The 23,586-nt window shown below is 37.1% G+C and overlaps 3 protein-coding genes across 11 annotated transcripts in view; 2 read left to right on the forward strand and 1 right to left on the reverse strand.

The window, feature by feature from the left end:
- Positions 1-12,394, forward strand: part of LOC129245764 (uncharacterized) — a 60,565-nt gene extending 48,171 nt beyond the window's left edge. For all 8 annotated transcript variants that reach the window (XM_054884141.1, XM_054884140.1, XM_054884142.1 and 5 more), the window contains one exon: positions 11,451-12,394. In XM_054884141.1, coding sequence (XP_054740116.1) covers positions 11,451-11,929 — 479 coding nt within the window. In that variant the 3' untranslated portion in view covers positions 11,930-12,394. The remainder of the gene's footprint in view (positions 1-11,450) is intronic.
- Positions 12,395-16,255: 3,861 nt separating this feature from the next.
- LOC129245606 (copper chaperone for superoxide dismutase) lies at positions 16,256-17,391 on the forward strand. Its single transcript, XM_054883875.1, has 3 exons — positions 16,256-16,395; positions 16,450-17,084; positions 17,142-17,391. The coding sequence occupies exons 1-3, from the start codon at positions 16,381-16,383 to the stop codon at positions 17,275-17,277; spliced, it is 786 nt and encodes a 261-aa protein (XP_054739850.1). The 5' UTR covers positions 16,256-16,380; the 3' UTR covers positions 17,278-17,391.
- LOC129245605 (uncharacterized) lies at positions 17,379-19,741 on the reverse strand. 2 transcript variants are annotated; one of them, XM_054883874.1, is made up of 9 exons: positions 19,632-19,741; positions 19,335-19,421; positions 19,154-19,263; positions 18,994-19,088; positions 18,802-18,930; positions 18,331-18,479; positions 18,135-18,279; positions 17,817-18,067; positions 17,379-17,560 (listed from the first exon to the last, which is right to left on the reverse strand). In XM_054883874.1, the coding sequence occupies exons 1-9, from the start codon at positions 19,632-19,634 to the stop codon at positions 17,405-17,407; spliced, it is 1,125 nt and encodes a 374-aa protein (XP_054739849.1). In that variant the 5' UTR covers positions 19,635-19,741; the 3' UTR covers positions 17,379-17,404. The 2 variants fall into 2 exon arrangements, with proteins under 2 accessions (XP_054739849.1, XP_054739848.1); XM_054883873.1 differs by having other exon boundaries at positions 19,550-19,702.
- Positions 19,742-23,586: the final 3,845 nt, after the last annotated feature.

The raw sequence follows: 23,586 nt of genomic DNA on the forward strand, positions 1-23,586 counted from the left end.
ACACGGCAACCGTAATCGGCATGGGAGAGTTCGACAGCAGACAATTCGTGTTTATAATGGTGTGTAAAGTGTAAATAATGACAAGATTAATAAAGAAAAATGCATTACCGGTTATTCTTAATCGAAATTTACATGTTTGAAGATTAATAAATCGAATATCTATTGGGAAACTAATAATAAATACTAAGATAGCAGTATCTTTCTTAAATAATATTTTTTATTCAAATGATATATATGATGAGTTTTTCACCCGCTAATGTAGAGCTATTGAAATATATTATTCATAAGCCGACTTAGTTCATATTCGAAAAACATAAAAAAAGGGAAAGGTCGTAAGCAAATATTTAAAATGTTTATTCTTCAAAATCTTTCATCATTGAGATATACTCCACCCCGTCCCCTAAAATACATTTATTCCAATGGATTTTCCAACCCTAAAGCAATTTCTAAAGGCGATTCCCAAAATGAACCACAAATCGTGCAGCGTTTCCGTTTTTATCTTTTCAATCATGTTGAAATGGTGTTTCCGTAGTGAAATCTTGAGCTTAGAAAATTGCCAAAAGTCACACGGTGCTAATTCGGTAGATGTGGAATGATATGTGAGTTAAATATTTGAGCAAAAGGCTGTTGCATTATCATAGCGCAGGAAACCATTACTGGCTACTCAAAAATCTTTGCTCCTCTTTCGAATTGCTTAATGCAAACTACGCGTAATAGTATTAGTGAATTCTCTAATCATTCGCCATTTTTTGAGCACCAAATGTTTGAATTCCTTGTTCACCAGTTGATGTTACTCATCGTCCAGGGTAAGATTCATCTTCTACGCTTTCTCTAGATTCTTTGAATTACTTTTACCACCAGCACAAAATTTGTTAGTTACATAAGCCCGTCACTAAAGGTCTGCTGCTACATTCTCAATGTTTCTGCAGCAGAAATTTCATTCCACGAGCAATATTTAATGTAATTAATTTGCTTAACAAATTCAGACATTGTTAAAATCATTAAATTCGCTTCTTATTCCGCAATGTTGAAATGAATGTTTTCTGAAGGATACTTAACATTCTAACACACATAAATTTTAAAATACATAAGAAGATAAGATGTGAGCAAAAAATTCAGCGGTACTTGATATAAGTGCATAGGACTCTATTAAAGTAATCCACTAGTTTTATTCGAAACTGGTTAGATTCCTTGTCGAGATGAAGGTTCGGCAGAAGGAAGGCACCCATTTTTGAAGTGAAGATGTGGTATAAGTATTCAATAGTGCTTGCTTTCACCTTTCACAGTTATACACAGCCGTTTACATGATGTTACAATTTAAAGAGTAAATCCTAAATACATCATGGTTTTACCCGAATTTCACACGCTTTAGCGGCATCGAAGAACTACATTTTTATACAAATATTTTGGATTTGTAATTTATTTCATTTAGAATACATAAGCAAAACAGGCAATGGAAATAAGAGTGTGGGACTGAATGGTTTACAAACGTCAAAAATGATGAAAGTGCCTCTCAGCGGTCCTACCTTACGAAGTGAAAATGAATAAGTAATTTTGCAAAAAATTAGTCAGGAATTAGTTAGAGGACTAAACCTCTATTTGACTGTTTTATTCCGAATTTGAAGTAATTTCTCATCCATAACATTTAATGTAACAACAACACATCTTCAAACATGAGTACAGTACAAGAAAGTAGGGAGAGAGTCCCTGAAGAGACACTCCCCTTCTAATTGGTTTACTCAGATTTATATAACTTACGCCTTATAACTTTACGGAATTAAAAATGCTATAAAAAAGAAACTACTCAATATTTTTCCAAACTGTTTTTTTATTTTGAAGTACAATCCTTCCGGTTAATGATGGAATAAAATTTCATTCATATGGCTGGCTCGGCTAGCCATGCACCATCCCATACGATCGGTTCAATTTTTCAACACATTTTCGATTGTATGCGGCTGTATTTCAGCTATGACATCGCGTATGTTGGTCTTCAGTGCATCAATTGTTGCTGGTTTGTTGGCATAACACTGGTCTTTGACAACACCCCAAAGATAATAATCCAACGGCGTCAAATCGCAGCTCCGAGGCGGCCAAACGATATCAGAATTTCGGCTGATAATGCGATTTTCAAAGTAATGTCGCAATATTTCCTAGCGTTCTTTGAGCGTATACACAACCATTTTCGTTCAGCGGAAAAATAAAACTAATTTTCTGTCAAATCAGATGACAGCTAAGTGTTACCATTCTTCAAATAACACCTACTTCAAATCCGTAACGATAGATGGCGGGCCCTGTATAAATTTTGCAGTCTTGATTTTTAATTTTAGGAAAACAGTATCTATGTATGTGTATGAGCATGGGCCGATTTCGCATTATTTAGATATAAATCTAACACAGCTACTATTGTATCACTTACAGATATGTTAGGAATAAAATATTGATATTCCAATCGAGTTTTAAATTTATTTACAACGAGGCAAGACTTTCATAAATAGGAAACTCTGACGCTACCTCAGCAAAAAGTCTTTGAAAAATTAAACAAATTTCGCCAAAAAATCAGTATTCAATTTTATTTGTGTTAACTAAAAATTATTAAAACTGAAACATAATTTGTTATACTCCTCAAATGTTAGCAAAGTTGTTTGCTTCAGAACATGAGTAAGTATTTTTTATTATTTGCTTGGTAAGAAAACGCCAATAAACGTGACATTTGCGTTAACAAATAAACTTATCTTATCAGGATATATATATATATATATACATATACATATATATATTGGTGATATCGTCTAAATGTCATAATAACTGTTAATCAAACAAAGAATGCCGCGGATTGGTGGGGTCTACCTTTTTAAAAATACATTTTCCAGTCAAGATTTAAGTTCAGATCAAGTTTATAATGTAAAAAAATGTTAAAATAAAGATTAAAATTGTATCCTTCACCAACAAACAAACAAAATGTTGATTTTAACTGGACTTTGCTTTTTGTTGATTTATGGTTGGTAAGGAAATGTCAACATACCTGACATTTGCAAAAGCTCACAAAATAGATTATCTTATCAGGAAATTATATTGGCGGTATATTATGAGTACTATTTTAGCAGCTAATCAAATAAAGGTGATTGAAATAAAAAGAAAACAAATATTAAGAAATTGAGATTTTTTTAATAGTTCTAATGTGAAACGCATTAATGGTGGACAATTATTTTAGTCATACTATATATCCACCATATCGGTTTTGCTTTGATTTTAAGCCAAATGACTCAATAATGGCGTTTAATGTGGTAATAGTTACTGGCTTTCTTGCGAGATTGTTGTCTTCAGATATCCCCACAAGGAGTAGTTCAGAGTCCTCAAATCACTTTATTTTCAGAGATAATCTTATCACCGAATAATTCATCTCAACCTAATGATTTCACGAGTAGTTTGAAAATTGGCGCCATTTAACTGAAAATAAGAATCTTCCAGATCATATACGCGCATTTTAGGAATTGAAAATTGTTGAGCATAGCTTTACACCAGTCATCATGACGGCGATAGCTTATTTTTTTTATTTTAAAGAAGTACAATTGCTACTTTGGTCCAACGAACACTCCAAAATGCAGATTTTTTGAGTTAAGCGGTAGTTAATGAGTCGAAAGATCAGGCAGTTAATAAGACTAGGTGAAACAATTCACCAAAAAGAAAGAATTAGTGGGAAGAATTTGCGCCATAACAACGCAACGTCGCGCAGTGCCACAATTATTCGTGAATTTTAAACCAAGAACGAAAGGAATACCATCCAAAAGCCATCGAATTCACCTAATTGGCTCCCTAAGAAAACTGAGAGAAATTCCAACATTTTTTTATCTATTTTATTAGTTCAAATAGAAGAGAATTTAATACTGAAGGGAACAAGCTATGATTCATTTCAAAAGGTTCATTAGTTTTTTTTCATTCATGTACGCCAATTCAAAGAAATCATAAAAATGAAAAGTCGAGAAAAGAAGATAAAGTCTCTTAAAACGAAAAAAAAAATTGATTTTTTTGTCCTTATAAACCAGGCTCTCCCCTTAATGGGTAGTATCTTGAAGGCGACATTGTCGGATTTGAGAAATAAACTTGTATTTTGAATTTTCTGAATATACTTTTGATCAGGATTGACGAAGACGTCATTGCTCTAACAACACTATAAGTCGAATTTCAAATGCCCCAGATAATTACAAAATAGTTTCTCTTAATAATGTTCAATAAAACCCGATAGCAATTCATCGGTTTTAACAGTAAATTTCTATAAAACCTTTCCTCCCCGCAAATAAAAGTTCATACAAATAAAACCTCTAATATGATATACTCAAGAGATGCCGGGGCGTATGAGTAACATTGTAACATTATTTTGAGATTTTTTAGCTATTCTCTTTTTAAATAGTTGGTTTAAACAGCTGACGCACGTTTCGTGTTTTGTTTCACTGTCAAACATCTTCAGTTTGGTCTATAATTTAACAATGAATCGTCTTCCAAGCAAACAACGCTTGCAAATCATTGAATTTTATTATAAAAATGCGTGTTCTGTTAAGAAAGTTTTAAGTCGAAAAATTGTTTTCAGCGACGAAGCTCATTTCTGGATCAATGGGTACGTAAATAAGCAGAATTGTCGATTTTGGAGTGAAGATCAGCCAGAAGAATTGCAAGAGCTATCAATGTATCCAGAAAAGGTCACAGTTTGGTGCGGTTTACGGGCTGGAGTATTCAATGGACCGTACTTCTTCAAAGATGCTGCGAATCGTAACGTAACTGTGAATGGTGAGCGCTACCGTGAAATGATATCCAACTTTTTTTTGCCCAAAATGCAAGAGCTTAACTTGCATGAGATGTGGTTTCAGCAAGACGTTGCCACATGCCACACAGCACGCGTAACAATGGACTTGTTGAGAGGCGAGTTCGGTGAACATTTTATTTCACGTTCGGAACTTGTCGATTGGCCACCCAGATCGCGTGATATAACGCCTTTAGATTATTTTGTGTGGGGCTATGTTAAAGCGCATGTCTATTCAGTTAAGCCTGCTTCAGTTAACGCATTGGAAGACAACATTAAAGCATTTATATGTGAGATACCGGCCGAAACATTGGAAAGAGATGCCAAAGTTAAACAAAGCGGATGGTCCAACAGTCGCGGTCAACATTTGCATGAAATAAATTTCAAATATTAAATTACATGGACTGTACTATCGATTTAAAAATTTCATGAATTTTTTTGAATTTTACGTGTTTTTTTTTGAAAAACTTTCTTATAGCTCTTAAAAAATCACCCTTTAGTTAACCAATTTACTTAGGTAAACTTACTCTACAGCTAATCTACTTTCTCACTCACTCATATCTTTTTATTAATATTTTATCTACCAAATACTCTTGTTTATACAGCAAATACATACCCTACTATTCGTCGTAGAGCCCCAATTTTACTCACATTCATTAGCCCAGCGGTTGTGTTTATTTAATCTGAAAGTTAAACGGAACAAAAATTCTGCAAATTTCCAAATGAATTTGGCTATTTATTTTGTTGTCGTATTGTTAATACTTATACTATATAAATTTATTGTGGTTTGTAAAAAATGTGATTTTCCTATTCAAATAGTTATTCATTTTTAACAATAATTAAGGTAACCGTGCGCAGGTGTGCAGCAATAAATACAATCAATGAACGGAGGCATGGTATTAAAATTAAATGATATTCTGTATTATACATGTATTAAATACATATATATTATATATGTATGTGCAATTGATTCATTGCTAGTGGTTAATATCTGTCAACTCCAACGATAGGCTACATTGAAAACATTTTATAATATTTTACCTAAAAATATTTCATTTTATTACTTTTTTATCATAAATACTGTTGCCGAAAGCCATGGTGCGCTTCGTGAAGCAAGAGACTAATTGTTGAAATTGGTTTTGAAGCACAAAATTACTCTTTATTATGACTATCTCTGTCGAACGCAGAAAAAATGGTATTTATCTGTTTGGAATCGGTTGTCTGTGTGTAACGAAATTTGAAGGTTTTTGTAATTTCTTTTGTCACTTTATAGAGTAAACAAGGGCGGTAAAATGCATATTTAATTGAGTTAGCCCTAATTGTGGAAAACAAGACAACATTTTGTTAGAAAACTGCGAAGAAATTGATAAAAACGCCCCTATGGAAAGTGTAAAAAAATGATAAAATTGAAAACCGCACAAATACATCATATAGAAAAAATGGTATTTTCCGAGTTCCATCTTCACTTGACGATGAACAACGTAAAATCATCAATCGATCATCAAGTGCATAACACTGGCCACTTTGCCTGATGATTGCGATTTATCACTTATGTTTACTAATTTGACGTCGCTGATTCTAAATATACTCTCAATTAATTTGTGACAGCTCTTTGTTTACGAGATATACATAGTGTTCGTTACTAGTTCATTGTTTTTATTGCTCGTTTGCTGAAAAAAAAGTTGTATTATTATAATTTGACATAGCATCGTCACGACGAGTTTGTGTAAATGATCCGAATCAATGTTGTTTCATTTGCGGAGAGTATATCAAAAAAGTTTCCAAAACTAAGTGCAGAAAAGATAAAAGCGGGAATTTTTGATGGTCCACAGATAAGATTTTTAATAAAAGACATTATGACAGAGATCGAAAAAAACGCATGGAATGGGTTTGTTTGGCTTGTTCAAAAAAATGTTGGAAATAAAAAAGTTCTGATCATTCCCAACACAGTCACTTTCAAAATCTTGTATGTAACATGAGCATCAAGTTACACTCTCTTCATAACCATATCGACTATTTCCCTGACAATCTTGGGGATCTAAGTGAAGAACAAGGAAAGCGGTTCTACCAGGACCTTCGTACTATGTAGGAACGCTATCAACGCTACTGGAACGCACTATTGTTGGAGCCTTCAGAATAGCTCACTGCCTTCAGCTTCAAAGTTAGAAAATTAAACAAAAGAAATTTTTTATCAACGTAAAAACTAAATAAATATGATTATCTTTAAATATTAGTATTTTGTTATAAAAAGACTTGTGTGTCATAATTTTTTAACAAGAGCTGATATTGAAATTCCAGTTACAGATTTGAAATCCTCATAAAAAATTGGACTAAGGTCATGTATCATAACCCAATCATCAGACATGCTGTTGGGCAGTGTAATAAACAAAAAACTAAATTAATGTTTCATCGAGTTGTCACTGACGAAGGAACCAATAATTAAAATTCCAACAAAAAAGAATCATATCATATCTATACTAATATTATAAAGAGGAAAACTTTGTTTGTTTGTTTGTTTGGTTGTAATGAATAGGCTCAAAAACTACTGGAACGATTTTAAAAATTCTTTCACCATTCGAAAGCTACATCATCCACGAGTAACATGGATTATATTTTATTTTGGAAATAGGGCTCGAGATATAGGTCAAAACGTGGACCCGGGTAACCTTCGGATGTGTATGTACAATATGGGTATCAAATGAAAGCTGTTGGTGAATGCTTTAGTACAGAGTATTTTTCATGCCGCTCCGTGACTGGGGTCTCGAGATATAGGTCAAAACGTGGACCCGGGTAACCTTTGGTTGTGTATGTACAATATGGGTATCAAATGAAAGCTGTTGATAAGTGCTTTAATACGGGGTAATTTTCATACCTATTGATGACTAGGGTCTGGAAATATATGCCAAAACGTGGACCCGCCGTGTCTTTGCACCGAATTAAACCAAACTTACGCACATTGTTAAGTAAGTATTGAAAATGGGTTTCGTAAAGTTTGGTTGTAATTCGGAGCACTGGCAACGGGTACAGCGTTCTTTTGAGCCAGCCATAATGTCGCTTACTTTTTTAACGCTTGGGGCGGAACTGAACTGTCAAATTGACAGTGTGAGTTACAATGTGTCAATATTTCTTTCTGATTTGGATGCCATAAGGAAAAAACGTAAGTGCAACATGTAAAAATTGTTTGTGCACTTTTTTGGAGTGGATTTTGGAACAGTGAATAATTTCTTACGAAATTTGAGAATTTAATGTGAAATCCGAATGAAATTATGTGTTCGTGGAAAAAAAAATTTTTTTCGTTTTTTTTAATATAATTTTTGATAAATATAAATGGATAATGGTTAAAAAAGCTCCAATGCTTAATAAAACATATAAATTGAAACGAAGAATTCATGGATGATCAGGAAAAAAGACGATTGTTTATTCATATGCGTTGATTTGAAATTTAAAAACAATCTTCTTTTTTCCAGATTTTCAATCTATATTTTATATTTACTCAAAAACAAATAGAAAAACAAAAAATATTGTTTATGCCAAAGCGCTTGAATAAAGAATAAAGAAATAAATAATATGAAATTCATATATTTTCTGTTCTAAACCATATCTATTCTATTTTAGTGTGCCCAGCGAAGGGGACCGGGTTTGCTAGTCTCTTTATATACATATATGTATAGAGAACCATATATATACATACATCTGTAAAACTGACACCAAAACCAAATATTCTTCTTCTTCTTCTTGATTGGCACCAATTAGGCACATCAAGTGAACTCAAGCTCTTCTCCACTGGATCTTTAGAACGCAAAGGAGGTATTCCTCTTTCTCTGTTGCGACCAGCAGATACTGTATCGAATACTTTCAGTTCTGAAGCATTTGTATCCATTCTCTGTTCTCTGTACTACGGCGGCATAGACAGTCGGAAAAATCATACAGCTAAATGTTCCAGCGCCTGCATAATTTCCGAATATACATGTACATAACTAAAATATAATAGGTGAGCCAATGGAGCTGCTTAAACCGAATTAAACGGGAGACCGCTACCGACTATTCTCAGACATTTGAGCAAAGCACTGCACGAAAAATAAATAGGATAGAAACAAACTAGTGCTTGAATAGTGTTTGACATGTTGCAACACCGGTGAATAAATGTGTACTTGAAAACACTAAATGGTATATCCTGTCCCCCGTTTTCATGTGGCATTGTGTAAATGAGTATGAAATCAACTCGATGAGGAAGTTTGCATTTGTATGGATTCAAGGTACGCTACAAAAGATGAGCCTTTCATTGCTTATTAGTAGTATACGCTTAGGGGGCGTCCATAAATTACGTGAGATGTTTAAGGGGGGGAGGGGGTCGAGTCAAATCTCATCTAATCTTACGTTGGAGAGAGGGGGCGTCTCGGCAAATATCACGCAATTTTTTTCTGATTGAAACAAAAAAAATTATACTAATTATTTTGGTCCATTATCCATATTGAACATGCTTAAGATTTAATCTTAAGCGTAATCGTAGTATGATTATGATCATTCACTAATTCGTTCGAAAGAAAATAATTTCATTCATACTTCGACGTTATATGTACATTACTACTGTCAAACCACCATATTTGTTTTATACCAAATAGCTCAATTTAATCTGAATTGACAGTACAGTGTAGCCCGTCGTTTGTTTTCGCGCCACTATCACCCGAACGCGTGACTCAATGAACAAGAGCGTACGAGCTGAGTGGCAGCGACACACGGACAGGTTCCAACCTTCTTTGTTTATTATTGTAAATGTTTTACTCGACTCAGTTCATGCTCTTACTAATTTAAAATGAGTTATCCAGATTTTTATAACGCATACGTCAAAAGATACGTCTATAAGGCGAAGAAGTCCTGCCACGACCATGAGTTAATACATCACATTAAACATGAGATTGAACGGCTTCTCAGGGAATCCACTGAGAGAAAAGTTTGGTCTACTTTAGCATTCCTTCAAAAGGTAGGTTAAATATATATGTTTTTAAGAAAATACTTTTTTTATATAAAGTTTATTGTTACATTTAATAGCATAAAAAAAGTGAAACAGTGAAATTCTTGATAAAATATGCTAAAATAATAACTACAAAATATTAGCGCGGTCATTTCCTTCACTGTTTTCACATAATTCAAAATCAGCTTCTTGTGATCAGCGATGATGTGGATGAAGCTATGTCGAGCACTACACCATCTAACGTACGTCCCACTCCAGCACAAGATACTATGAATAAACAGATTGCTAAGCTGCATATGGAGCTTGACCTAAGTGCTGCAGCGTACGCCGGAGTGATCTGCATATGATTCTTCACGACCGTTTTCTGCCACCTCCATACCCTATCACTCAGGTTGATGGACGTTTGACAATTTCGGACTTTAAAGAACATGACGAGCTAAGCAAGCGCGTATGTTCCGCAAAGTGCGACCCTCACCGATTGTCACAAGACGAGCTAATGAGTTACTGTGCGCAAGCGTCAACGGCTTAGAGTGGCTAGATCAGAACGAAGTTTAAGGAGCAGATGATTTTACTGAAAATCATATGGACATGTTGGTCCCAATAGTCTCTCTTGAAACCGCGCATGATTCTCCATGGACTGAATTAGAGTAGATATTTTTTTTTTAATCGCAGTAGTTACGATTTAAGTCTTCTATTGTTAAATTTTTATTACACTTATAACTCTCAGCAATATTGATTACTAGTCTTAAATAGTCGTAAATAAAAGCACGGATCAATTTTTTTTTCTTTTTACAATAACAATCCAACGCGTTTACATAAGAAACCCACATTTTGAAAAATCTCACGTGAGATTGGGGGATGGGGGAGGGGGTTGAATAAAATCTCACGACATCTCACCAGGGGGGGAGGGAGGGACAGAAAATATAAAAAAACACCTCACGTAATTTATGGACGCCCCCTTACAAGCTTGACAGGCATTTAGGATTCCCTACAGTTTGTTGTATGCCTCTCCATATTTTTCTACAAATGGGGCCATGGAATATGCCTTCTGTAAATGAATTTATGAAAAGCTTTTTAAAGGCTGAATTGTGATACTTTCTACTCGTAGGCGACCACCGTAGCCAAATAGGTTGGTGTGTGACTACCTGTATGTGTATAAGTGTAATTCTAACATTAAAACTCTTCATCTCCATCTCCATCTGTAGATCCCTCGAATCAATAAAAAATTCTTGCATTTACTATTATCTTGGACAACTCTTCCAGTCAAGGGTACAACTTGAAATCATTTTTGTACTATATACTCGTGGCCGCCGTAGCCGAATGGGTTGGTGCGTGATTACCATTCGGAATTCACAGAGAGGTCGTTAGTTCGAATCTCGGTGAAAGCAAAATTAATAAAAACATTTTTCTAATAGCGGTCGCCCCTCGGCAGACAATGGCAAACCTCCGAGTGTATTTCTGCCATGAAAAAGCTCCTCATAAAAATATCTGCCGTTCGGAATCGGCTTGAAACTGTAGGTCCCTCCATTTGTGGAACAACATCAAGACGCACACCACAAATAGGAGGAGGAGCTCGGCCAAACACCTAACAGAAGTGTACGCGCCAATTATTTATTTTTTTTTTTACTCGTAAAAATATTTAAAATTAATCCAAAATTTCTTTTATATCCATCAATTTTCTAGATCGCCAAGGCAACATATTCACAATTGCCGACGAGGCCGCCAACAATCCGTTGCCCCATCGTTGCACAGATTTTTACTATGTCGATCCAACCACTGAAGATGCTGCACGTATTCGGGCACAATTAGAAAAGGATGAAAAGGATTTGCCGACCTATGAGGAAGTGATGGCCATGAGTGCAGCACAAACGGCAGCCGGCTCATTGGCACCATGTACGGCATCTAATAGCTCCGTTACCACTACGGATACGACGGTGCCACCTTATTCGGAAGTCGAACGAAGTGTGATGCATTCCGCACAACCACTACCCACAAATGCCAACTCATCTGTTGTCACTCTTGCAACGTTGAATACCGGTGCTACAGTGCGGCCGGCAGGGGTCACAGCGGCATCTACATCGCGAGCTGCTGCCGCTGCTGCTACAGGTTCACAAACTACAGTAGTAACCATTGCCAATTCGGTGTCAAATACGAGCGTGTGATATACGCGTTTATACTTATGCTGCCCTCCTGCTCCTGTGTATGAAGCTCGATGGAAGCGTTATGCAAGCGTGCACAAACAAATAAGGCTAATAAGGCTGGGACTCAAATTGTTTCACAACAAGTATATCAACCTAATAGCATTTGGTTCGCTTAAATCCTGTGTTAGTAATTTAATTTCCAATGCAGAGTGGTATTTACAAGTATTTTGCGTAACCGTATAAGAACATTACGAGCTTATTTATCTAGTTATCTTTTTGTGTATAAATTACTCTTATATTACTGTATTTTAAAAAGTGTGAGTAATTTAAATAGCTATACATATACATATGTATATATGTATGTGTTACATAGTGTAATTGTGTAAATATACAGAGGTAGACGAAGAGTGCTAGAACGAGTACTTTTTCACATTGAACTTGAGCACAGAGGTGATCTTTTTTTATAAATAAACTAATATTAATAGATATATACATTTTACAATTTTAGCTTAAGCTATTTTAAATTGAAAGTCTTAAAATTATATATACGAGGCAAATAAACTCTAAAGGAACATAGAAAATATGGATTTGGGTTTGCAATTCTTTCAGCCATATACATATATTATTCGGTCAATGAAATAAACAAACATATTGTTTTTGTTACAATTGAATTTTCGTACGATCAGAGGGATCAGCACTAGCTGCCAGGGCCATCTGGTAAAAATAAAGGTATCTCAATAACTTTACGCTTATTTTACTAGGATAACTCTGATAAGAACGCCAGTCTTAAGATTCAACGCTCCTCCGTTGGTAACAATTTACAGTTTGGACTGATAAAGCAACTGCAGTTTGCTATTATAGCTGAGTGGGTTTCTACTAAATTATCGTAGGCTTGCTCCGTGCTCGATGTTCGAAACTTTTCACAACCGTAGGTTCCTCCATTTATAAGACATCAATAAGAAGCTTTGGCAAATTCCATGTAAAGGATGTAAGCATTATATCTCGAAGAATAAAGGCCTCATGCAGTACCTGCTGGTGAAAGCAAGAGAAAGAACAGACCTCCAGTTGAAAAGTATGTACAAGTGGAAAAAAGACGTCTATAAAAATAAAATAAAATGAAAAAACAAGCAAAAATCAGTGGAAAGCTAATATATGCAGAATAAATCGTGCACACTTGCATCTCCACGGCATACATTTTCACAGAAAGGTTGGGTTTGTTTATTTTTTTACTGATGGCAATGCAACGATATGCAACATCAAATGTAAGTATACTTTTTATTTCAGCTCTATCCAGTTATTTTCAAGACTTGGATGAATGGATAAATTGTGATGAAGATTTAACAAACAATCGAGGGGTATTTCGCAGACAGCTTCTCTGCTAATATGCCGATTACAAGTAAACAAGGCGACTGTTAAATGGACTGTGCTTCAAATATAGTTTAGATTTATGAATGAGTTCAAGTATTGCTTTCATACTCAACATTGTTTCTAATGGTGTTCATTCAAAGGTGCAATGATAATGAGGAGGACATCATGTTAACATTTACCATTGGACTGTGTGAATACGTGTTGTTGTTGTTGTTCCACAAATGGAGGGACCTACAGTTTTAAGCCGACTCCGAACGGCAGATATTTTTATGAGGAGCTTTTTCATGGCTGAAATACACTCGGAGGTTTGCCATTGCCCGCCGAGGGGCGACCGCTATTAGAAAAATGTTTTTCTTAATTTTGGTGTTTCACCGAAATCCGAACCTACGTTCTCTCTGTGAATTCCGAATGGTAGTCACGCACCAACCCATTCGGCTACGGCGGCCATAGAATATTTACGTATATACAAATTTACATAAACCAACACACAGTCTTCAATAAAATTACATTATGTACATAATACTAATTAAAAGTAGAAGTCGAAAAGGATATAACGAGCTTTGGATTCTACAAACTCACTTCGATTCAAATTATTACATTTCAATTGAATTAATTTTAAGACAAATACAGTATAATTCCTCTTAACCGGCTTCGCATTAACCGGTCGACGGATTAACCGGCCTGTTTACAACAGCCGAGCGCAATGCAATATTTTCCAAGAAATTCATCGGCGAGGCGATGCGGCGAAGTAAACTATAAACGATGTTAGGATTTTGTCCTTTGTCGTTTTGATCAATTTGGTTTGTTTTTGCTGTGAGTACGGAATAACATATTTCTTTCAATAACAATGTGTGCAAAGCGCAAACGACTTGTGGTTTCGATGGATACACGTTTAAAAGTGCTAAGGCGGATTGATAATGGTGAATCCGTAGCGAAAATATGTGCAGAATTTAATGTTGGAAAAAGCACTGTAAATGACTGACGAAGAGATAGGCGTTCCATTGAGGAGTTTTGCCCGAAAATGGAATCTGATAGAAATCTGGGTAGCCGTTGTACGAGAAAAAAACCAATTTGCGAGGTCGTCCATGAAGCTTTGTGGCTCTGGTTTCTTCAGGAACGTCGAAGAGGTACACCGATTGGCGGCCCAATTTTGAAAGAAAAAGCTTTGGCTATCCACCAGAAGATTAATATTGGAGGTGACTTTGTGGCAAGTGATGGTTGGCTTAATCGATGGAAGAAGCGACACGGAATTCATTTCGCATATGTAAGTGGAGAAAAAATGTCTGCTGATACTTCTGGTGCGACAGAATTCAAGACTAAGTTTGGTGAAATGGTTAAAACAGAGGAATTATCTCCAGAACAAGTCTATAATATGGACGAGACCGGGCTTAACATTAAAATGAAACAACTTTTCTAGGCAGTCATGAACAGTCTGGCTCTGGCTTCAAAAAGAACAAAGAACGTATTACAGTGGCCGTTTGTTCGAATGCAGCAGGGACTCATAAAATTCCTCTTTTCGTTATTGGAAAGTCTGCTAAACCACAGGCATTCAAAAACTTGAATCCATCTTCCCTTCCGGTTTATTATAAGTCACAAAAATCAGCGTGGATGAATTCAGACTTGTTTAAAGAATGGTTTAATTTGGAGTTTGTTCCAAAAGTTAAAAAACATTTAAAAAGTGTAAACTTGCCCATTAAAACAATTCTTGTGTTAGATAATGCTCCAACCCATCCTGATGACTGCGCTGTAGATGACATAAAATTAGTTTATCTTCCTCCTAATGTGACAAGCTTAGTGCAACCAATGGACCAAGGAGTGATCGAAAGCTTAAAAAGACGATACAGGCGTAAACTTGTTTCTGAAATTCTGCAACATTCGGAGAGTGAAGACAAAGGCCTTTTAGAAGTCATCAAAAAGATCAATATCAAGGACGTTATCTATATGTTAGCTACAGCATTTCAAGAAATGCCCTCTTCAACGTTTGTTAAGTCTTGGAGAAAACTTTGGTCAGATGTTGAGAATCTAATTGTGATCTCGAATACTGCAGGGACTGAAGAAGAAGAAAACAAATCTACTTTACAAGACCTTCAAAAGTTATCGGGTAACGAATCATTACAGGCAGAAGATGTGGAAAATTGGATGATAAACTGTGACGACCACCTTGAAAATGAATTTTTGAATGAAGACGAAATCATAGATTTAGCAAACAAAGAACAAGAGGAAGATGATGAGAGTAGTGACGTTGAAGAGGAGAAAACAGTTTCTCATGAAGCCAAAAATGTGATGGAAATTGCATTGAAATACATTGAGCAGCAACATGAGTCAATAGCATTAGACGTTTTGGTGATTAGAAAATGGAGGGATGTCGCATTCAGAAATTCGCTGAAGGTTAAAAAACAGAAGAAAATCACAGACTTTTCCAAAAAATAATTATTACACTTATATTTAATTGATGTAACACATTAACATATGTAAATATGAAATACATAAATGTGTAAAAAATGCTTCTCCATTTTTTATATGTATGTATACAATATATTATACAAGTACACTTCGGATTAACCGGCCAAAACGGCAACCGGCCAGGTATGCAGTCCCGAGGTGACCGGTTAAGAGGAATTGTACTGTAAGTATAAACATTTCAACACGTAATTTCTCCATTAAGCAAAAACGAACTGTTTTCGTCAGTTATTTTTGGCGCGTTTCTTCTGGCAGCCTGCCATTTCGCCTATCAGCTGTTCAAAATCCCATAATGTGTGAGTGCTGCCAAGTTTTGAAACGTTCTCATCATGGGCGCGCTCTCTCTCAAAATGAAAGAGTTTCCCCATCTTATTATCTATGAACATACCAACCTAATCGTGTATTCTATCATTCTTGAATAAATGATAAATACTCACTTCGCCTTGCAAAAAACGTAATGCTTCAAGTCTAAGATGGCAACTATGGCTCTACCTTTTAAAAGCTGTCAAAAAAATATAATATTTCCATAAACAGCTGTTGACCAGTGCCCTTATCATTTGTATCGTGCGAGATTTTAGATTACAAACTTACTCTACAATCTACTTTAAATAAAAACACGGTGAATCCTCTTGCAGTTTAAGCATATGAGCGAAATTAAGGTAAGAATTTACCAGCCCCCTAATCCCCACTTTAACTACTTCATTAACAAACAGGTAGAATTCGCTGTTCAAATAAATGGCGAGCGTTGCGCTGAAAAAGTGCGCAATGTCCTCAAAGATTGCGGCAAAGTACACATTGATGCCACTGAGGGACGAGTCACGGTAGAGACAAAAGAACCTTGGTGTGTTTTAAAAGAAAAAATCGAGTGCACTGGACGAAAGGCAGTGTTGGTCGGCTTTGGTGGGCAATCTGCTGTGGCGATTATAAATACAACTGGCAGTGATGTTGATCGCACACCAATTCAAGGAATTTTGCGTTTTAGTGCGCTAACAAAGGATCATCCCGGCATAGTAGTGGACGGTGTTGTGGATGGGTTAACACCCGGCTTGCATGGTGTGCATGTGCATGAGACAGGTGATGTGTCAAAAGGTTGTGCCTCGCTCGGAGAGCACTATAACCCACGTGGTTCACCTCATGGTGGTCCGGATGATGTACCAGAAGCAAGACATGCAGGCGATTTGGGAAATATACGTGCGGATGATAGTGGAAGAGCTACTTTTCGTTTTATTGATCCTGTATTAGCCGTGTGGGATATCGTTGGGCGTTCGGTGGCCATAACAGCAAACGCTGACGATATGGGAAGAGGTGGAAACGCACAGAGTCGCATTGATGGAAATGCTGGTGAACGGTAAGAGTTTACTATTATTGTTTTAGAAGTTTAATTTTTACCTTTTTATTTTAATAGCATTGCCTGCGGAATTATTGCACGTTCGGCGGGAATTTTGGAAAATTTTAAAAAGATTTGTGCATGTGACGGTGTAACACTATGGGACGAACGCAACAAACCCATAGCTGGTGGTGACCGTACACTTAAGTTATGAAGGAAGCAAATAGGTGGTGTTAAAATTAACTAGCATTAGGAATATAACAGGTATATCCAAGTGTAGGCTGTGGGAATAAGTAATAAATTGGACAATTTTTGCTTGCATTTAAAATGATGTTTTGTTTTTATTCACTATCTTCGATAAGTATGCTTTTATCATTCTCATTGCAACCTTTTGTCGCCGCCTTTATTTTTGCCAATTGCATTTTACACTTGCTTTTATAACTTTGAACCAATTTTCCACAATGAACATGCGGGGATATTGCGAAAGTGGCATGAATCTATAAGTTATTTTAGGTTTTAGAAGTTAGTGTAATACGTGCAGTGGATGCTCAGAATTTTTTAGTAGTTGAAATAAGAACCTTTAAAAATTATTTTGAAAATTTAAGTAAAACCTTAAAATATGAAACAAGGAAAAAATTGCTTCAGTTTTATTGGACATTAAATTTTCATATTTAAGAGTTCTGAGCGCCCACTGCAACAGCTAACTCAAATTTAAAAACAATATATATATATGTATATATATATATATCTTACCTCTATATAATCTTCAGTAGCTTCGTAAGGTATACATTGCTCCAAAAGATCGATTATAGTTTGGAATTCTTCCACTTTTAGAATGAATTTCATGTCACTAATGTTTTGTTTATACCAATCTGCATATGCAGTAATATTCTTATCAATATCCATTGTTGTGGCAGTTGCAGCACGAACAGACAGTAGTAAATGAAGCATAGCCTCCCGAGAAGGAATTGCAGCTAGTTCAACAAGTCGAGCTTTGAAGTATTCTACATATGAGGGAAAGGGGTTTGCATTTACATAATAAATTTTATATTAAAAAGAGGATTGCCTTACTTCTCATGCTCACAGCGCTTTCGTGAGTGCAGTTACTAGCAACAGTTTGTAGCAAAATAAAGTAAAACTTCCACTCCTTAAAATGTTCAAACGTGGACAATTTAAAGAGATAGGAAACTGCTTCCTGTTCCGAACATCGAAGTAACTAAACTTAAATGGAGTTAATAACTGCACAAAACTTTGATATAAAACTTACATTGTTATACAACCGCTTCGTAAAATGAATTTTGTCCACGCCTTCGTTTATCCAGTTTGTAAAACTAGCAAAAGCTGACTTAGTATTGCTCTTATGTAGTTCTAAAACAATGCGTATATGCTTTTGGATCAAACTGATTACAAAATCACCTAAAGGAAAAGTTCAAATGCAAAGTTTTAGATTTTAATAAAACTGAATATTATGTATACTACCCCTGAGCCTTGATACAATACAATATGATGTCAAAAACACCATTCTGATTCTAATTAGCATATTGCAACAGCAATAATTCTACATCCGGCAGCTCACACAGTATTGGCTATTCAAGTTTTCTCGCCAATTTGTTACAATATGGGTTCTTTGGGTACTGAAGGCAGACAATTTTGGTCGCTCATTTGAAGACATACATAAACACACTTTCGTCAAAATCTAGTTTTGTGTTGTACCAAGGAACAGGTATAAGAATCTTACCTGGAGCATGCCTTGTAATACTATTTAAGTATTTCAGATCATTTATTTTGGGATTTTGTAATAAATCAGTATAGAGACTGCGAAGGCACTCATCGAGAACATCATTCAATCTTATTCCATTATTCTTATCTACAATAATTCTCGTATTATGACAAACTCAATTAGTTTTACAATTAAACAACTTAGTATTACCATAATGGGCGGCAACAAATAACTCGCGGATTAAATCAAATTCAGCTTCGAGAAAATCATTTAGAATAAATTGCAGCTCTTCAACATTTTCCTGGCTGCAAAAATGCAAACATTAGTTCATTTTTAATATTCATGTACGTGTTTTGATGCCATTAACAACCTGAGTACATAGTTGCTTGCTGTCAGGACATTAGAAGCTTGTAGCACTGCTAAAGCACGCAGACTACCTATATTCCAAGGCAACTTGCAGAAATTCCGTGCAACCAACAACTGGAATTAGCCATTCATACCAATTTTTGGAACTTTAGAGAAATATACATAGGTATATATAATATTTTTACCTGCTCAATGGGGCTTAAATTCCGCAACAGCATTTCTAGCCCGTACTGGTCATAAAGTACAGGCCTGCTGCATCTCTCTTCTATAGCCTGCAATTTCGAGAAACTTGGTTTAGTCTATGCCATTGCAATGGACACGGTCTATAAAAGAATTCAAATTAATCCAGGTCCGTTCCCTTAACAGAGACAGTTTAAATAATCACTCATTAGCAATTCACCTGAAATACAACTTTCAAACTTTCCCCTACTTCATATCCCATTTTTTATTCCCATACGTTAAACTACAATCCACATACAAACCATATTAAAATGGATTATTTTCCCGCTTATTTAATTCAAATCGAGCCAAAATGGGCAGCTGATTATTGGCAGCACATATATGCATAGGTATGTTTGTCTACAATTATTAGTAAGCAAAATTAAATCTCAAGGTAGAGGTGACTTAACATAAAGCCGTAGCCAAGGTGAATTGAACACTGAAGGTGGCGTCTTCCCAAAACAGTTACTTTATTTTTCGCGATTTTGACAAATCTGAAGTCAGGCTCCTTTCGAATACAAAACGAACGAACAAAACAAACAAAAGGAGGACAAATTAAATGTTTGTGAAAGTTCAGTGAATGGCATGGCGATATTGTGATATGTGAGATTTAAACTTATGAAAACGAAGTGTCACAGTTAAATTGTGAAAGCACAAATTAATATAAAGCCTCCAAATGCTAAAATTTTTCTTTTAAAGCAACTGTCAACAACAACTTGGCATTGCCAAGTTATGTTATCCTCGTCTTGAGAATGCCGTCAAGTAATTCAATATATTATGCTCGCGCTCTTGGTTGTTTGATTTATATGATGGAGAGGTAAGAAGAACGTCGAGATTTTGAGTGAATCCGTTTTTGCAAGGAATGGAAATCACAATCTGGAAAACTAAAATATCAAAGATGCTGCTAATGTGAGCGTCACAAAAATTACCTATTGGCTGCTAAACATCCAAATGACTGCCCATTGCTTCATAGATGTTGGTAACATATGACTTAAAACATTTCATGACATGAATTACCTGCTTCATTATATTTGCTGTCTTAAAGTACGTTCACATGCATTAATTACCAATAAATCCACAAAATTAACCTACCCGTTCACATATGGCAGATTACCTGCAAAATTGACAATCAGCTGTCGATACTGTTTTAAAGAGAGATAGAAATTGATCCGAAGAACACATGGAAACGTTGCCTTCATGCTGGGCATGGCTGTTTCAGGGAGTATTTGTACAAATACAAGCACACAGACTCCCCATTTTGCCTATACTGCCAAGAAAAATATGAAACCCTGAGCATGCCCTGTTAGAATGCTCTCGATTTGATGGGGAACGAAGCATGGGGCACTCAAATATCGGCGAGAGCATGGCAGCTGCTACCCTAGTACAATATATGCTAGAATCTGAAGAAACGTGGAACTATGGTTGTAACGTAGCCTCAACAATTATGCGAAGGCTGAGACATAATGACAATGAATGCATACATGAGTGAATAAACACATCCTGCCCCCTCGAAGGAATATCTTAACTGGTAGTACCGAGGGAAAAAAGCAGAACAGCGAGGCGATCGGGTGGGAAATTTGCATGTGAATCGGGCATTCATATGAGTCGGCACATACGTATCTTTGGAAGATTCCACCTCCAAGGTCCGCATAGCAAAAAAAAAAAAAAACAAGATCACCAGGGAGGGCTATAACGCGCACAGACGTGTTCGAGAGCGAGACAACGGTGGAGGCCTAGCGTTCATAGTCCATCACACAGTGCAGTATCTTCTCTTCGATGAAGGCATCGATCGCATGGGCAGCACCTTAGAATGTCAAAGTATAGTTTTCCGGTCAGGCGATGCCGAGCTCGAAATCTTTAATGTATTCATACACCCTGACGCCTGCTGTTCGGCAGGATATAACCCTGACATAGGTGCACTCATCAGAGGTGAAAACCGATTGTTTGTAGGTGACTTCAAGCCTGCCAAACGATCGTAGGGGACAACTATTGGTAGAGCAGATAGATCATTCGACATTTAGCACAGTAAACGACGACGCCCCCATTAGAGTAGTGGGCAATTGTAGCAGCTCGCCTGACATAACAATAGCTTGCGCTCGTCTGAAAAATAGCATAACCTGGCGACCTATGCTATCGCTTGCATCAGACCACTTGCTTATTATCGTCTCGACTGAGAGATCTGCCGAGAGACCTAATTGAGCTGGCTTCGCAGAATTCACCGCAAAAAACTTTCACCGCTCTTCCCATCCCCACTGAAGCATTTCCCAGCTGAAGCAACCAGTTAAGCAATCGAGCGTGACCACCCACGCCAGATCGATCCCGGGGATCCCCGCATAAGGGATCTCAAGATCCGGCAACTGGTAAATCAACACAAGCGGACCAAATGGGTTGAGCCCCTGCAATTTCCCTACTGGTGTGAGTAAGCTCTGGTCCACCGTAAGACCGCTGTCGAACCTGACGAAGCACAACGACAAGGTGGGCATCATCTTTAATGGTTGCACTTCGTTGGACCCGAAGAGATGCGCGAGCTATTTTAGCCGCCTTTTCACACTGCATTCTTCGGCCGACAGAACCGTGCCATCAGACGGCTGCACAAACTGACGAACGATAGTGCGCCACTTACTTTCTCCAGTGATGAGAGCTCCCCTTTAACAAATCGAAATCATCTAAATCCATTGCCCTGACGAACTGAAAACACTGAGGCTAAAGCACCTTTGGAGTAGGATTTCTCACAAGGGTCTTTAATCTGTCCCTTTAACCCCTTTAATCTGTCTGCTTTCGACACTGTCAGCCATTCCACGCTACTAGATGATATTTATCAGTCGACACTAGCGTCAGGGCTGAAGAGGTGGGCAGCCAACTATCTGAGCGGTCGTCACTCGTCAGTGATTTTTCGCGACCAAACATCTCAACAGAGGAAGATCAAGCAAGGTGTTCCGCTGGGTGGTGTCCTTCCCCCTTGCTGTCCAATTTCTATTTATATCTCGAAACTCCCTCAACCACCAGAGGGAGTCTCCCTGGTCTCATATGTAGACGACTGCACCATAATGGCGTCGGGCAATGACATCGATGGCCTGTGCTCCAAAGTGAACAACTACCTCACCGACCACTAAGTCTACGACGACCCTCTTTACCACCTGGCGAAAGGAGGTCAAACTGCCCCTCAAGGTACAAGTCGAAGACACACCAATTCCGACTGTAAACAATCCCAAAATTTTGGGTGTAACCTTTGATAGTTTGTCTCCTTCTCTGCGCACACAATTGCATTAAAGTCCAAAATCGCAACAAGGTCCTCAAATAGCTTGCCGAAAGTACTTGGGGCAAAGACAAAGAACTGTTGCTATTCGTATTTAAGGCAATTGGCCGGCCAGTTCTAAACTATGCTGCGCTTGTCTGGTCGCCTGGAACTAGTGATTCGCAGTGAATAAAGCTTCAGACATGCCATTCGGACAGCGATGGATTGCCTCCTGACGTCCCCCACTCAGCACCTTCACAATGAGGCACAGATACTCCCCTTAATGGAGCACAATAAACTGCTCAGCAAGCAGTTCCTGTTAGGGTGCTACCGTAAGGCACGTCGGAAGACACCTTTCAAACTATGCCGACGAGATCCAGGACAAAACTGACAGAAATCTACTGGACCAGACAGTGTTTAAACAGACATTAACCGACATTCACAGGGAGACTGTTACGACCTACAGCAGATGAAGAGCTGAAGCTTCCCCGTGAGACACGCGTAACACTGGCACAATTAGGTTCTGGATATTGTAGCAGGTTAAACTCCTACTTATCCAGAATTGACTCCAACATACCAAACATATGTCCGGCATGTGAAGGCACCCCGCACAACGCTAACCACCTTTTCACATGCCTTTAAAACCTACTCATCTAACACCCCTCTCCCTCGGGACCCAACCCGTCGAAACAGCATGTTTCCTGGGCCTACCTTTAGATGAGCCAGACGAAGACGACCGGTGATATACGCTACACTGACGGGGCTTACATTACTGGTACAACAACAAGAACATGTATGTGTAAATATTTTATACTTTGCTTTAAAAGCGTAGGTAATGGAATTGAATTTGAGTTGTGATCTCAAACAAACATACTTTTATTAAATGCGTGTATTTGTTGTTGTTTTCCCCATACAGGCATTTCGTATTAGAGGAAACCATTACTCACATAAAATGTCATAACTCAGGAACGGCTGCACCGATT

The sequence above is a fragment of the Anastrepha obliqua genome, chromosome 4 (genome assembly GCF_027943255.1).
Source record: "Anastrepha obliqua isolate idAnaObli1 chromosome 4, idAnaObli1_1.0, whole genome shotgun sequence".
Classification (NCBI taxonomy): Eukaryota; Metazoa; Arthropoda; class Insecta; order Diptera; family Tephritidae; genus Anastrepha; species Anastrepha obliqua.